Source organism: Pleurodeles waltl, chromosome 11 (genome assembly GCF_031143425.1).
Source record: "Pleurodeles waltl isolate 20211129_DDA chromosome 11, aPleWal1.hap1.20221129, whole genome shotgun sequence".
NCBI lineage: Eukaryota > Metazoa > Chordata > Amphibia > Caudata > Salamandridae > Pleurodeles > Pleurodeles waltl.
The window spans coordinates 85,239,213-85,257,236 of record NC_090450.1 but is presented as its reverse complement, the minus strand read 5'-3'; the positions used below and the strand labels follow the sequence as shown (position 1 = coordinate 85,257,236).

Sequence of the window (18,024 nt, the reverse complement as noted above, 5' to 3'; positions counted from 1 at the left end):
GTGGACTTTTTCAAGTGTGGATGACTGTAAAACCTTTTGTGGTTATTTAGAAATGTTTTCATGGAACTTCTTTCCCTGGTGTGGATGTGATCATATCAAGGGATTAAGATTTTGGCAGATAGGATACTCCATCACAAATATTGCAAGTGCTATATTGCCGCCCAATCTCAGTGATCAATAAGGAGCTCAAGATCTACATTAAGATTATAGCGAAATGCCTCCAACAACCCCCACCAATCCAAATACACCCAGATAAATGCAGATTCATGCCCATCCATTTTGCCTGTGTTGTATCACAAGGACAACCCTAAATGACCAGGAGGACCAGGGTAAAGCTTAGCTATGTGTACAGGTTCCAACTTGGGTCTCTTTTAAGGAAAAAGGTCCCTCCTTTCTCCGTCAGGGGAAACCAACAACACATATATTATTGAAACAACCTAGCGGTATATTCACACTTGGGCTGTATATACCAAAAACATAGTCACTGAGAAATGTTCTGTTGCTGCTCTATATTCTCCTCCATTATACTTATAAATATCAGTGCAACATATATCACAAAAGTGCAGATGACGCAGTACTCAAGTGAGTGCATAAATACATAAAATATACAAAAGACAATAGCAGCGCTACCTGGTTTATAACAAAGTTGTTCAAACAATACATGTGTATACACCCTAGCACAATGTAGATTAAAACTAACTAGAGAACCAACGTGTTTCGACCCCTTATGAATAGTTGGGTCCCCTCAGGACCAAACGTCGTCTGGCTCAGTATCAATGAGGGGTATAGTGTACAAGGAGTCAGCCAAAAAAACTAAACCAAGTCCTAGTTTCCGCAACTGCAATCACCTAGGTCAGAGTCATCACTACCATTGTCACTAATGGAACTTCTCCTCCAGAAGCACCTTCCACTGGTGGCCTCAATTATAAGTCAGCAGGAAGTAACAGAAGCCAAATCAATGACTGTTGCTCGGGCCACAGAACGATATCTGTGACAGACCACTAAACAGCCGCAAGCCAAAATGGTCTTGTTGTGTACTATAAGATACTTGCATGTACTCTGTGTCCCGCACTGTGTGAATCTACGGTGGCACCGCAGGTATAACACCATCGCAGATTCACAGGGCGGGATGCTGAGTGGCGGGGAGTGAACTGGTGCACTAAAATGGAGTGTCCAGTCTATTAGGCGCGAGGGTGCCCGCAGAAACATTTGAAAATATGGGGGAAATAGTGGGTGTTTCATGTTCTAGATTGAGTCTCACCCTATATGTGATGCTTAAATATGGATGGCTTAGAAGTATATGTGGGTTGGGAAATAACTCTACTACTGTATGTGCATGCTTTTGGTTCTCAAAATCAATAAAATTTGTTTTTAAAAAAAAAGGAAGACTAACAAAATCGTACTCTGAAGCCTAGATTGTAAGTTTTAAAATTCAATAACATCCTGTTAGCCTTTAATCATTCACGGGATCCTAATTTCCAGTAGAGATGAAGGTATTAAGATGCTACAAGCCATCCTGTTGTTGTTATTTGCATAGTGCACATTTTTAAGCTTCTAGGTCCTGGCTTTTCCCTAGACAGGAAGCGTCAAAGCTTTGAAGGGAGACTGAGTTGTTCAAAACATACTCTATATAGTAAGAAACATAAGTTATATATATGGACAAGCGTGGGTGATTCAGGAACTTGCATTCAACTGTGCTGGGTCACAGGTGGATGCATTAAACTCACCTGTTACAAACCAATTACACAAAATGCTAATTACAGTATTTCATCCCTGTTGATAAATGTTGATATTGGCCATTTGCCTTAAAAGATATGACTGGGAACACGTGTACAAGTAAAATCAAGATGCAAAAAAGATGCACAAACTTAAAGTGGTGGAAGTAATTAATCCACTATTGCTAAGCTCCAGTATTCCAAGGGAAGACATTTCTCTTCAGTCATCTGAAGCAAACCTGATACTACTTCACTTATCTCTGAAAACAGAAGTGCAGGATGACTCTCACACTAAATATGGTTGTACGGTGACTTTAGTAATTATGGCTTTGGCTTGGCAATGAAAAGATGGACACATAGAATAATTTAAATGAAGAAATTGGTCATTCTGATGCCCAGTTACCGAAAAAATCAAAGCAAGATGAAGAAATCACAGTCTGAGTAAGAAACTTAGAACTATGATGCCCAACGTCCCACATGATAAATAGGAAGAAAGTAATGAAAAATCCAATTCACAGTTTCAAATTTTTTTTTTAAAGAAGGATGAAGGACCTTAACAAAAATAAAGATGATGGAGTGTTAGGTGACACCTAGGAAAGGTTAGCAACATATTTCTTGGCTCTCGTCATCACTCAGTGAACATGTGTGATAGGGTGATGAAAGATAAAGTGAATGAATGCTTCGATGGGGTTCAGGACCCAGACTGCTTGGATAACATTGACTCCTCAATAAGTGGAGGGAAATGAATGTCTTTGAGGAGGAACATCTGGGTAATTAAACACAAAGTAGTTATCTAGGTAAGATTGATGTTATCCCTGCGGGATGTACAAAAACTAAGCAGTACTCCTACTCCGATACAGGAGAAGCGGTAATCCCACAAATGTGCAAGAATAATTTGCATAAAATGAGGATGAGAAATTGTCCCATTACTCGTGCCCTTTTATAAAGCACTTAATCGAAAAAAATTGGCACAACGCAGGGCATAGGTTAAATGAAGTTTGAAGATGTTTTATGTATTCGTTTCTCACCTGTAAAATAGGGTCCAAAATGAATATATACGAGTGATAGTTTCGATATGAACATTATAGATTAAAACAAGTAAATAATGCAACCAAACCTTTAGTGCAGCATAAAAGCTGGGAGGTAATTTGAGGGCACCTACTTCAATATTCAGTTGCACCATTGAATAAAATGTTTCTTATACACAAGGACAATGTTTTACTAGTTTTGGTAGAAGGACACAACTTAGAAATTGAAGCCCACCCTTAACAGTTAATTGTTCTAATGGAAGCTAACACTCACACTCCCAGGTGCGGAGCCCCCATGGTTTGGTTTGATGAAAAATGAATGAAAATGGAGTGACAGTTTGGTACAGGCTTGAACATTGGTAAGATCAAAATGAAGTTCAACACAACTACAAGGCAGAAGTGATTTAACTAGTAAAATCAGGGAGCCTTATACAAGGCCCCATGATCAGTCAAGTGAATTGTAATTAGACAAGTAACAATGCTATATAGAAATTGATGTCTTGATATATAGCGGGGTTAAAAACCTCTGAAAAACAGACAGCTGAGATCTTAATCAGCACAGTCTGTGGTAGGCTTTTGCAAAAGACCTGGACCCTTGTTTAACAAATGAAGTGCTTCCTGACCATGAAATACTGAATTCAAGTATTACAGTAGTTTTAGCTTAAAATAACCTGTTGATTGTATGGGCTATTCTGATTACAAGAACAAGCCAGAGTCAAATTTTGTTCCTTTGTAATATTTATATTCTCTCTAGAAAATGTTGTTGAAAGAAATTGTCTAACTTATTAAAGGCTATAACAGCTCTAGTAGAAAACAACACTGACACTATCTGTGCGGCGTCTTCATTAAGGACATAATAGTAGATTAACTCTTTGATGAACTGATATCGATATGTGGCATGAGGGAGCCTGTCCTTAATGGTTCAAAAAACATTCAATTGTATATCTATAAAGCATGGAAATTTTGCCCTCAACCATAAATATTGAGGATGTTCACCAGTGCACTGTTCTTGGGTATCGTCCTCTAACGGTAACAATATTCTGAAACATACACTCATTGACTGTTGGAATACTGCTCTGGTGATCGACTATTATATTGATTTTTTAAATGGTTAGCAATCTTCTGTTGAAGATTAGTATTTTCCAACAATTCGGACTCTTTAGGTAAAAGTGTAGTAGTCTAGCTGACATTAGAAATAAAAAGAAAAGGAATTGGTTAGTTTATCCTGTAATGCAGATTAGGGGTTAGTGCATTAAATTATCTGAGGAAAAACTGAGATAGGATTACTTGATCGAGATAGGCTGAACCTTGAAAAATCTAAAGCTTTAAGATACTCGCAAGGAACACAGTATTTTATTAGCACTTAAGAGTGTAGACACACCAGTTAAAAGGAATAGAAAAAGTACATATAAATAGGTTTACGCAAGTACAGTTTGAGAAGAATTACAAAAAGTTATAAAGAAGGCTAGAATTATCTAAACAGATTTCTTCCAGACAATGTGCAGGTTTGCAATCAATACACAATAATTAGACATGCTAAATATGGAGTGTTAAAAAGGCTAAAAAACAATATAAAATTAATGAGTTGGAACAAATTATGTAATGTATATGGGCTAAAGACCCTAAATATTCTGGCTGGTAGAAGACTGTGCTAGAAGACTCTTGACATAGTGAGGCTAGAAGTGTACCTAAAAGTCAGAATTGCATGACTTGATAATCCCGGGGAAAAAGTGGATAAATCAAATATACAACTGTATAATAAAGATTTGTATCAGGACCATAATTTTAAAGGGACCAGGTTGAATTGCGATAAGTTCATTTTACAACTAAGGATGCTATATTCTGATTATACATTGTGATATTTACACTAACCAATTCATCCATAGATCCTTGACCTAACAAGGTTCTAATCGCAGTTCATAAGACTGAACCAAGTTTCTTGGTTGACCGAGGATTGCCACAGTTTGGAAGCTGTTGGAAATGCGTCAAATGCTAGAATCTCTGGCAGGGCAACACTTTGGTGACGATATTTAAAAAAGCGTTCTTAACTTGGGGAGTAGCCCTTCTAGACATACACCTTTTCCACAAAAATATGCTATTTTTCTAGGAATTATATTTTGACGTTTTGGCATGTCTCCATCATTAAGTTTTGTCAGCCTGATTTCCTCAAGCTGATTATATTCATGTTTGAAAATTTGTCATAATGTCCTTATACCATTAAAGTGGGCGTACTGTACTTCCCTTTTCTACCCTATCGATGTGGCATTATTTGCTCACTAAATAAATTCCTTTCTCGTAATAAAACATATTATCTTTGTTCAGTCACTGTAGTCTACTTTTTTTCTAATATAAATATAAAATGATTCATCAGATTTTAAACCTTCGACTGTCTCCCGCACTCACGAAGCACCCTGTTTAGCCTCGATTCTAACACCCTTCATTTTAAATTGAGGTATTTTACTTTTCACATTTGTCCCCTTAGACCGCCATGGCCTCTCTATTAAATCCTGCTGCTTAACAAAATTGTTTTTTCATAATGTGTCAGTGTGTTGGACACTGTCAAGTCTGCACACATCCTTATCTAAAAAACAAATAAAGCAGAATACTTTATGCAGGGCCCTTGTCATAGCCAGCATGTGCACCATTACCCTTTTGATATGTGGGGGAAATATCCTGGAGAGAAGGCTAACCTGAGAGGTTAGTCTCTCCATGAGCATGTACAGAGACTTATCCCTGAAGTCCTCATGTGAACAAACATCTGTATCTACAAATATGCTACTATCATTGGCATTTTGTATCATGGAAAATATATGTACCTTTAATTCAGAAAGAGTATAATCCCGTGTATCCTATATAAGAGAGCATCCAGCTGTCTGTCGTAATGGAAAGATAACTTCTAAATCAAAAGCTCTCAATTTGGCTGGACTTCCATTAAGCAAAATCTTTATATAGGAAGATTTAAGTATCAAGCTCCCTTAAATTGGTATCTTCCTTACTCTGGAGATCTATCAGTGGTGCATGGCCCAGTGATTGCACCAACCTTACCTACTCAATATGATGTGCTTTAGCTGTGATCCCATCCAAATATCCTGAAAAACTAATACTCAGTGCTCTAGCTAGGGTTCTACACTCCATCCCTGATGAAAAACACATGGCGTACTCTGTGATCTTTGCCTGGTCTCTTTGTACATAACTGCTCGCCACTTGGGCGGTTTGGAACTACATTTTATTTATAACCTTACCACCAGGTTACTTGGCCGTGCTTAAGTTGGAGCCACCTCCTGCACATCTGCATGTGTCAGTGACCGAAGAATAAGAGACCATTTCATGTCTTGCCTCCTCCTCTTCCTCCAAGCCTAAGGTTATCAAATAGAGGCTCTCTTCTTGCAGGTCTGATACCTGAACATGAATATCTTGTCTTATGTATAGTAAGCCATTTAAAACAACTGATAATATAAATGTGGTCTAATTTGATTCTTTTCTGATAGTCCACTTTTGGCATTATCCAAGTTTCAACAAGAAATAAAAAAAGAACGATTGGCATATATATGTTTACAAATTGAACCCTGAAGGAGAATATTTGAATCAGCAAATCTAAATAGCTAACTTCCAGTACATAGTCATTATACCAGCTGCAAAGTCATTTGCAAATCGGATGAATCCTGAAGTGGCCTTTCCTTGGCATTTTACTATTAATTCCCTTTGCTTAATGACACTGGTTGAATTCTCAGAATGGGTGGAAGTCCAGTACTGGTGCCCAGGGTACTCCCTACATGATGAACAAAGGTGGCATTGTCTATTTTAGACTAAACCAAACGATGTGGCGTATTGGCCAAATCTAACATAGATAAGTGAGTATTTAAATCAGTTAACTCTTGTTCAGTGATGAAGAAGCAAACAGATTCAGCAAGCGATTTGCAAAACAGAATCCATTGATCTGAACTGGACAGCAGTATGAAGTATTCATTTATCTGACGCATAGTGTTTGCAATGCATAGAACTTTGTTTACATGGGTCATTTTTTCCTGGGACGTGATGGTTTCATTATTAGCTTGCGATGTTATGTTGTAAACATCCAAGATGGAGTTTACATTTTCAGCATGCTGTATGTAGGCAGAGAGAGTGAAGAGGTCTTGAACAAGATGATGGGAAAGTACTGGGAAGAATGCCAGTGTCACTTGACTAGCTTGGGTTGTCTAAAAACGATGGAGGTCGTGTGATTAATGGGGAATGAGTCGGCTTAGATATCCCCCTACTCCGCTCAAGTGACAGTTGCAATGTCATCAATAATGCCTTTATAAAAAATATCAATCAGACAGAACATTGACAACACTGCAGATCATCTTCCCACTAGACCTACCCACTTTCAATAGCTCCAATTGTACCACTTTCAAAATACTTTTAATTGCTATCCCTACCGGCAACCTCTGAATAAGACTATCTCTCCTCACAATACTCCTAAAATCCATTTCTGGAGAAGCCCTAAAACCTCTACTCAAATTCTAATCTATGTCTCCCTTGGGCCATATAACTTCTAAGAATTCTGCAAAACAGGACAAATTATTCCACTATTGAAGAAGGCTAATTTAGACCCTGGAAACCTAACCATTTACTATCACATGACCAACCAACTACTCATTGGAGGAATAATAGAAAACATATAGGCCATTTGAATAAAGGGGCAAATGGACACCAGTCATATCTTGAATTACTATTACTCAGGCTTCATCCCTCTGTGCAGCACGAAGACTGCCATGTAACCATCCATGTGGCTGATGATACCTTACTTATCAGTGACAAAGGCAACCCGGAGCTTATCCTATTCAAGCTTCTGGCTGCCAATAACATATTCAACCACCAGTCACTCATCAACGTCCTTGCAATATGCATAGGATTTACAGAAACAATACTCACCGGATTCTTTTTAGGCCAGATTAAAGAGCCCCACTTCCAACATCTGCCTGTGACCAGTCACATTCCTCAGTAAACCATTCCCCGCATTCACCTTCAATTGGCACACGAAGCCTGTAGCAGCCTCTGCAGACTTGGGGTAAAGATCGATCAAATCGCCAAATATACCCAATGGATGGAATTATTTTTTTCTCTATTCCAACTGATCACAATGGGAAATCAGATTGTGTCCAGGGTAAAGTTCCCTGCTGATGTGTTTAGTATTAGAGATTGGTGTTAGGCGCCTCACATCAAACATTTGGTAGGATCTGTTCCGGAGCATCTCATATGTAGGTGAGAGCTACAACTCAAGAACTTGAGGGATGCTGCCAGCTGGTAATTGCTGCTATTTAGAATAAATAAGCCTGTCTTTATTAAGATTGTCTTTTCTGTAGGCTAACAAGGCAGATGCTGTGACGCTGAGTGGTGACCTTATATACCAGGCGGGAAAGTTGTATAATCTAAAGCCCGTCGTTGGAGAGGTATATGATCAAGGTATGTTGAATGAAATAAGCTATATTTATGTAATCATGGGCATTTTAACACCTTTCTTCTATTGTGTTCTTAGGGATACATTTGTAGGTATCCAGAGATTTAAAACCTTGAGTATATGTATGCATAACTCTAAACTGGAGCTCTTCTGGGAGGACTCACCACTTATTTGTCAGTTCTCAGAAGAGCTTGTTATTTGCAACATTGAGCAAAGTGTTTTTATCGAGGGCTATGTGGCTGATTCACAAATGCATTTATGAACATGGGAATTAGTATCATTACAGGCCAATCAGAATTAGCCCTGAGACTGCAGCGAGGACACAATCCTTTCTATGGGGGGTCATTATGACCCTGGCGGAAGGCAGAGAAGCGGCGGTAAGACCGCCACAGGCTGGCGTTCTTTCCTCAGCGTATCATGACCATGGCGGTTACCGCCATGGTCATCTGCCGGTTCTCCGTTCCGCCCGCCAGGGCAGAGACGACTGCCGGGCTGAAGACCTGGGTCTCCAGCCCGGCGGCCGTCACTATACCGCCAGCGGTATTATGACCCGGCTTACCGCCGTGGATTTCCAGCGGTTGGAACCACCATGAAATCCATGGTGGTAAGCACTATCCTTGCCAAGGAATTCCTTCCCTGGCACTGATAGGGGTCTCCCCCACCTCCGACTCCCTCCCCTACACCCCCCACCACCCCTGCCTCCCCCCAAAGGTGGCAGGGCCCCCCTCCCCACCCCGACCCCCAACATCACAGAACTCACATACACCCGACACGCACGCACGCAGGCACCACCAACACACACACGCACACACACCGACATACATGCCTACATCCACACACACAGTCAGACACGCACACCCACGTACAAACATACACGCACACATCCATACAGACATACGCACAGACATACACGCACTCATTCCCAATACACGCAACACCCCTGCAAGCATACACGCACTCACACACCCCCTCTACATACACAGACGCACACCCCCATGCACCCACACAACACACAACACCCCCCCACCCCCCTCCCCTAACGGACGATCGACTTACCTGTTCCATTGATCCTCCGGGAGGGGACGGGAGCCATGGGGGCTGCTCCGCCGACACCACACCGCCAACAGAACACCGCCACACCGAATCACAGGACGTGATTCGGTGGGAGGTGTTCTGTTGGCGTGGCAGTGAAGGTGGAGCAACCTCCACTTCCCCGCCGACCGCCAGTATGACTGTTGGCGGCTCTCCGTCGGAAAAAGGACGGAGAGCAGCCAACAGTCATAATACGCCGAGCGGCAAACCGCCACTACTGGCGGTCTTCCGCACGGCGGTCCCTCGGCGGTCTTGTAAAAAGACCGCCGAGGTTGTAATGACCCCCTATGTGTTGTAATTATACAAAGATACGTAGGATAAAATATGAGGGGTGCTACAGCAGTACTGCTTTATGCAATCTAAAACGCCTTTGTGGATTGGACCTGTGTCTCATGACCCTCTGTGTGATGCTGTTGCCATTGTGGATTTGCCTCCTGCTCTAACTTGCGTTCATTCTTTGATATTGGTGAAAAGAGACAAGAAAGTTGTGATTGGACAGAGAGCGTGCATAGGTGGGAAAGATTTTGAAATGATATACACTTCCTTTAATTAAATGCGATTTCTGACTGACCCACCTCCCACCCCAATGTGACCTGCTCTGGATTTGGGTGTTTATGCAAAAAAAAAAGAAGTGACTTAATGATAATTTATTTTTCTATCTCCTGCTCCTTTGTTGCAATTTCGCTTTTTCTTTGTAAGTATCAGGTGCAACTACTACCCAATTTAACGGTACTCGATTTATCTTTATTATTATTTTTGGTAACGCATGCTTCTTACATTCAGCCATTAAGGATAGGCTTCACTGGCGAGGGAGTGATATGAGTGACTTACCTGCAGAGGAGTACTATGCACGTGTTCACTGATAAGTTCAGCAGGCACCTCAATTGAGCTTTGGTTATAAGAAGTGAGTAACCTCAGCAGTCACCGCAGTGGTTACTCATGTTGATAGAGCTAAAAAATAAAAAAAACTGTGGATAATTTCTCAAATTTCCTGCCTCCTGTAAATTTTTACACGTCTGTGGGGAACTACAAAAATCCGTGTTGTTGCAGAAATGTCTGCACTACAGATTTGGACTGCTTTGAGTTGTGAGTACAAGGAAAACAAATTTCAAAAATACATAAATATATAATCTTTGTTATTCTTCACTGCAGTTAACACTCCTTTGTATAATCTTCCTAAGATCTGACTTCGGTGCCATCATGGTGAGAAAGAGTCTCTAAACCTGAATGACAGCCCTCTGAATCTTTAACTCAGGTGAGCCTTTTAAGGCCCCCAAATTCCCTATCACGTCACTGCACTGTTAGCGATAGAAAGAGGATATGCATAGGAAGGATATATGGAAATTATCCCCAGAAGTTTCCACATCAAACACTACATAGTGAGAAATGACAACTCCAAGTCAGGTAACTCGCACATTAATGTGAGAAACAGACTAAGGCTGACACAGTAATACCGCTGATGAATTATTGATAATATATGATACGTTGAGGTATTATCCCCACTCTGGGTTCCATAGGACATAATAAAGTGCAGCGAAGTAATGCAGCATGTTTTTACCTATTTGGAGTGGTACACCATCAGATGAGGCATCTTCAGGGCCTCTGGAATAAGATGATTGACGCATGGATAATGCCTGTGGCACGTACTGGGTGATAGCTCCACAGGAGAACTAACCAGTCTTTAGGCCTGGTCAGTGCTCTTTCCTTGCTGAGATGAAGTGCAAGGAGCATGGATATACAAGAGGCAGTGAGACCAGCATCCTCCCAATTAGGCAGTAATCACCTTTGGGTAGATAATTACCCCTTGACCTTCCTAACATGTTACTAAAAATTGTTGGCATTGTGGAGGGAGCTGTGGAGAGATCATACTTCCTTCCACCTAAACCAACATACACAGTAGTGTCTGAAGTTGATCAGTATCTCGCCACTGCCCATGTTGTTTAATAGTCGTCTCCCTTACTGTGATAGTCTCCATGCAATAATCTGTGATAATCTGAGATGGCACTAAATACCATTTAGTGGCCAATGAGAAATTACTGCATAGTCATTCTCTACTAATCAAAATAAAGGCCAAAGGGAGGACATATCCCCATAGTTCCAAGTTGGTTTTCACGACGGATATCAGAGATATATGTATGAGACCTTGGAGTGATTTTGAGGTACACCTAGGCACCAACACAGAGGACTCCATTAGCGTTTTTTGTTGCTAGCATGTCTTGAATGTTCTTCTGGTTCTGTATTGAGGGGCCGGAGGGGCAAGGAATTGTGAAATTTAAGGTGAGGTTTTTCCCATACTTTTACTTTTGACCCTACCTTTGCGATTAGCTGCGGACGTTTTCCGCTATAACGGCTATGGAATTTCCTTCTCTCCACTTCTGTCATCTGTTACCTCTGTCAGTCGGTATTATTCTGTTTCTTTTTAAAAAAAAATAATTGAGCATAATCATCAGAGTCAAAAATACAATATAAAAGATACCTTAATTTCCCAGACCGAGAGTGTCTCATAACAAAACAAAATGGACATAAACTGACCAACAATATCCCTCCAAATCTGGCCTGCTCCAAACAGATCAACTCACCCTCTTAAGCTTTTAGTAAAAATAGGTAGTTTGACATTTAAACAAAGACAGAGAAAAAAATGTTTTGAAAAGGTAAAGTTCAGTAGGGCAAGGCTGCTTGAGGTACCTGAGGAGGGAGCATCGTCATCGGATAGGCTTGGGTCGAAGCGGTAGTGAAGATTTCTACGTTGGGGCTTAAGGCCTAATTAGGAGTTCGGCAGAAAAACTTCGGACGGGGAGGTTGCCGCCATGTTGCTACGTTCGCTACCTCCCCGCTGGATCCATTAAGACTTTCCCCCTAGGCTGACTGGTGGAAACCGAGCTTTCTGCCTGTCAGCCTAGCTGGAAAGTGGCGGCAGCATTGTCTCTGGCCCATAATCAAGCCGGCGGCAATGCTGTCGCCTGCAGGGTGCACCGGCACCCTTGCAATGTTCACTGTCTGTAGAGCAAACAGTGACCATTGAGAGGGTGCTGGTTAGGGGGAACCATGCACTGCCTATGCCAAGTACATGGGCAATGCAGGGGCCCCCCTGTGGCCCCCTGCACCTGTTCTCTGCCAACCTTTTCATAGTGGTAAAACCACTATGAAAAGGTTGGCTGAGAACTGGGTTGTAATCCGCAGGGTGGCGCTGCATGCAGCGCCACCTGGCTGATTCTGACCTCCACCACCGGCATCCTGTTGGGATCACTGATCCTGGCGGAGATGGCGGTACCCTGGCAGTCTGACTGCCAGGGTCTTAATGTAGCAGTCAGACCGTTACCGAGAGGCTCGCGGTCTCAAGATCGCCAGCCTCTTAATGATGCTCTTAGTCTCTGAAATGGAAGTTGAACATCTCCTGTGGGATGAGACAGAGGGCTGTAGCCGAAGACAATTCCACAAGGCCTGAAACCCCTCTGATAAAAAATAATTTTCTGCTGTGGAGGAGAATGTAGTGGGACAAGCCAAGTAGTCAATCCGATTGGCAATGGCGAGCAGGTTGGTCCCGGTCCCCGTCTGGTTCTCAGACTGGTGTTGAGCCACAAATCCCAACTTCTGGATTTTGGTTATCTGGTCACCTTCAGCACGACACCCCAAGTGTCCAGGACTGGTGGGGCATCACTTAGAGAATCATGACTCACTTAAACTGGATTCAGGTGTGGATCCAATGTGAAAGGAGCCTTTTGTGTCCCTGAGTCTCAGATCAGGAGGCACTATGGTGGTCCTGGGTTCAAGTTTCAAGTCCTGTCCTTCTTCAACAGGCAAGAGGGCAGCAGGGGAGAAAGGCAGCAATTGAGCAAGGTGGCAGCAGGTCAGAAGTCCAGCAGAGTGGCATTCCTTTCAGCAGCACAGCAGTGCTTCTTTCTGACAGGATATCCACAGGTCCAGAAGTGTACTGAAGAGCTGGTGTTTGATGTCCTATTTTTATATCATGGAGCCCTCCTTTTGGAAGGTGGTAGAAGCTTCTAGACAGTGGCTTTGAAGTGTATGGAATTTCCTGATTCCCCAGCCCTGGCTCCAAGCTGGCTGCCGTGACAATGTGGATCACTTGTGTAAAGACAGAGTACGCCCTATTCAGTTGCAAATGGGGCTGTGCTCAGCTCCAACAAGCCCCATCCTGCCAGCAGATGGCCCATTCAGGCACACTTACTCCCACTATTGTGTGACTGTCTGGGAGTAATTCACAAAGTCTGTCAGTTACACCCAGTCAAGTGACCCAAGACAGGTTACAGGCACCAAAGGGCCAAGGGCAGAAAATGGCAACTTTCTAAAAGGGGTATGTTCAAACTTGTAATAAAACCCCTACCTTACCATTAAATAGGGTTTTTCATTACAGTTCCAACGATACCAAACATGGAATAGCTACCTGCCCCAAATTGGAAATGACAACTTATTAAATGATTCAATGTAATAGGGAATCCCCAAGGTTATCCAAAGTGAAGGTTAGGCCTCACAGAAGTGAGAAACAAATGTAGAAGATTTTCAATACCAGGACGTGTAAAACTTAAAAGTACACGTTCAACCTTTCAATTACAAGGCACCTTGCCCCATTAACTACATGGCACCAGGTTATGGGTAACCTATATGTACTAAACGGGGATTTTAAGGGTTGGCAAGGGGGTTTTATTGCTAAGTCGATGTGGCAGTTTAAAATTGCATTCAGGCTGAGCTGGCAGGCCTGGGACATGTTTTAAGGTGCGACCTAAGTGGGTAGCACACTAAGTAGCATTTACTTAACGGGTCCTGGGTTTATAGTATACCACTCTACAAAGGACTTATAAGTAAATTAAATATGCCTATCGGGTACAAGCCAAATTAGCCATGTTTTTGAGGAGTGAGCAGAAGCACTTTAACACTGGTTAGCAGTGGTAAAGTGCACAGAGTACTAAGGCCAACAAAAATAAATTCTGCAAAATGAAGGATGAGAGGCAAAAAGTTTAGGAGAAAACTACCTCAAGGCTAACAAGTCTAACAAAAGCTAATTTAAACTTTAAAGTTAGTCTTTTAAAAAAGAAAATATTTCTATTCTGGGTGATTACATTTTAGCAAATTATATGGGTATGATTTTGAACCCCTTCTTAAACTACTGATGCCTTCCTGTACAGAAAAAAGCAGAATAGGCCGGGGGCCTATTGACAAACTGCATTTTAGTGCATTTAGTAGTACTACCAAAGTACTACTAATTAACTACAAAATGCTAATCACATGCCTCTTTGCCGAGTTCTGTGCCTCAGCCCCTTCTATCATTTATGCACAGAGGTCTCTGCTGTGACTGCAGCTATCTCCGTACACTTAAGATTTTACTAGTAAGTGTGGGAGGGACAGAGAGGAGAGACTGGAAAATGTGGAATACTTACTACTAAAGGGTAGGGCTTTTGGAAGGAGTAAGGAGGGGTTAAGGGAAGTCTTGCGAGCGGTTTAGGAAGGCATGTGCGTCTGTCTTCAAAAGCTAAGTCAATTGCTAGTCACACACTGACCTCCTGTAGTTACTACAGCAAAAAAAAGTACTCAAACAGTTGTCGGTGAACCCTATCTCAGAGCTGGAGAAAGTCCAGCACCGCACATGGCCAACCGCCAGTACTGCAACTCCTTCTCTTAGAAAGCAATGGATGAAGGGACCCCATAGGAAGTAATATTAAAATTGATTTCATTATTTAAATTATTCAAAAATATAAATACAAGCAATTTAAACTTTTTAAAAATCCCAAAATAAAACATATTTATAATTTTATTTTTAAATATTTTAATAACATTGATTTTAAATATGAACATAACATTAATACTTCTTAAATAATCTAATTACTTTTAAATAATTCTATACATCACTTTTAATATGTTTAATACATAATAGAAATACTGGGAAATATGTTTCTTAATTTAAACTTTGGATGCATATTTTGTATAATTTTGATATACTACAAATGATTGCATTTTTAATTTACAATTAAGTTGATAATGCTGTAAAATTGTATTATATTATTCTACATTTGATATATATAAATGAACATCAATATTGAACATAAAAATATTTTTCTTTTTTTATTAAATGCAATACAATTTAAACTTTACCCTATATTTTACCATACAGGGATTTGTGCACTAATAGTAGAGGTCTCCCCAAAGTGTGTGGAGCATCAAATGTGGTCTTAAAGTCACTATAAATAGCAACTTGCAGTTCTATTTCACTTTTTACTGGATCCATCCCCTATTTCAGTGAGTGGGGACACGTAAGCCCAAACTTTACACTTCAAAATGTAGCCAGAACTAGTAAAAGTTACTCAAAAATATAGGAGTAAATTATCTTGTAGTAAATCTATATTTGTAGACTTACCTTTGTGAATAGGCCCAAAATGTTCAGGACTTCTTTGCCCATATCTAAAACCTCAACAAAAGATGTTTAGTAGGCCAAGATGTTTTTTAACAAACGTTTATACACTGTCACTAGGGCAATTGGAATCTTAGATAATCCAAAAACATCTGGAATTATCTTGCAGTTTTTATAATTGTCTTTTGAAATGTTGTGGAAGTCTGTAAAATTGTATGTCTCTGCCTCCGTGGAAGTTTGTGAATGCTAGTAAATAAAATATCTTAGAGTTGAACAGCAAAAAATAATTGGGTCAAAACCAGGGGGCAAGGGATTCTTCATGACATGCTTACTGCAATAGCAAAGTGTGGTGTGAGTCAAAACAGGTAACCAAGCTTCAAAGGTCTTTTGGGATTCATAAAGTTTTCAGACATGGTTGCCTGCTGCCTGGTATCCTTTCCCCACACCTGGAATACAGATCATGCCCCAGCCTGCACCGGCCTACGCTCCTTGAAGAGACATAGAGGCAGGCAGGTCAATCAAGGCTGATATACTTATTGACGTCAAACTCCTTCACTCCCTGGTCACTTGCCTCAATGCTAGATTCTGCTAGGCAGAAAGCCGCACCAGGCACCCACACACCTCCTGAGTACATGCAGTGCTGTGCCATAGTATTATGGTTGAAATATTGACCTAGAGAATATATGGCATCAAGTCTATTGACTGCCAGTACATCATCAAGATGAAGTTAATGATGGTATTTGTAAGTCAATATTTAAACAGCAATATTGTGACATTCAACTGCATGTGACAAAGGGCATGTTATAGAATACAGTGAGGTGGAAACTGAGAGCCTGGGGCACAAGGGAGGGTGTCCTTGTGACGTGGAGTCATACTGTAAATCCATCTAAACACTTAACTCAAATATAGTTTTTGATACCTGTATTTATAGTATTTATAAAGCACAAACGTCTCCTTAGAAGGAGGAAAAGCAATGTTTAAACAAACATTGCTAAAGCCAATAGGTCTTGTCTAATAGATCTATTGGTTTTGATCCATGCTGTACAGCATTGTGGCTTGCGTGCACCATGGCAAAAGACCTGATTAGGCTACTAGTGTCTTATTGTGTAGGCTTGTAAATGAATTGTGTTCAACACACATGCACGAGGCTACAAAGGAAACAGTTTTGTTTTTATGTACCTATAGAATATGGATCTGGAAATAAGAAAAGTGTTCTGAAAGCACTGTTTTAAAACGGAGCTCAAAAGCGCTTTAAAAACATATAAAATAACGGATGAGTGGGATGCAGGAGTGGATGGGTGAGGAGTGAATTGACACTAGAGAAGTAACATAAAAGGCAGAACACAGGCAAAAAAAGAGCAATGTCAAGCGTGGGGGAGGCAGAAACATACTGTGAAAGAGAGCAACTTGGAGTGAAGGGGAGAGATGTGCCCAGGTGAGCAGAGAGCAAAACAAGTGCAGGTGGAGGCTTATAAGCACATCAGCAGTGAGAGTGAGAGGGGGTAAAAGCACGAAGGGAGACCACTGGAAAGGACATGCACTTTCATGGAGATCTTAAACATAAAGAGAAAAGTGGTTCATAAAAAGCAAGCCATAAAAGCATAGAAGCCAGACACTCATAGACATGGCTAAAAATGTATGCTCCATAGGAGGGACAACACGATATTGACAAAAGAAATCTCTTATGAAGCAGGGAATTAAGAGTGACAGAAAAGTCAACCAATGGTAAGCAATGGATGTTATTCATAAGCTCACAATATCACTTTCAAAAACCAGACAACATGAACTGTTTAGAAGGGTCAAATTAAAGATAACTATTTCAGGATGGCAACAAAACACACAAGAAGGGAAGATATAGTAGGTTTGAGAACAAGAAGGGCAACATTTAAAAAAGGTAAGTTCAGTTAAAATTAGAATCTAAAAGGTATCTCAACTAAGTTAGTATTAGTGTTGACCAGCATAAAACATTCACTCACTTTAAAGCATGTACATCTTTGTAAGCAATGTGGCTATCCCCTTAGTGGCTCTTGCAGGTGATGGTCATGTACTATCTTAACTTCCACCGAGATCAAGCTACTGAAACCCTTCTGGCAAACTCACACCACAGGATTCAGCTTATTTTTTTCATTGGCAGAATATCATTTTTATGTTACCTGCCATTTTTCTGTCATGGCCCCATCTGCAAGTATACAGAAGGACCAATATAAATTAAGCATGTCTAACTGTTTATGAGATTTGCACATTAAGATAGGACATCTATCCCTTCGAGCCATCAGCACACAACAGCTCTCTTGACAAGGATGAATAAAAGCACCCAAGAGCAGAAGAATTAGAGAAATGTATAGATCATCACTGCTAAAGGAATTACCTCAAGGGGCATTACTTCTT

At 40.9% G+C, this 18,024-nt stretch overlaps 1 protein-coding gene across 2 annotated transcripts in view; it reads left to right on the top strand.

Annotated features, from left to right (window-relative positions):
• MELTF (melanotransferrin) overlaps nucleotides 1–18,024 on the top strand; it is a 133,006-nt gene that overhangs the window by 29,199 nt on the left and 85,783 nt on the right. For both annotated transcript variants that reach the window (XM_069213147.1, XM_069213146.1), the window contains exon 3: nucleotides 8,089–8,188. In XM_069213147.1, coding sequence (XP_069069248.1) covers nucleotides 8,089–8,188 — 100 coding nt within the window. The remainder of the gene's footprint in view (nucleotides 1–8,088; nucleotides 8,189–18,024) is intronic.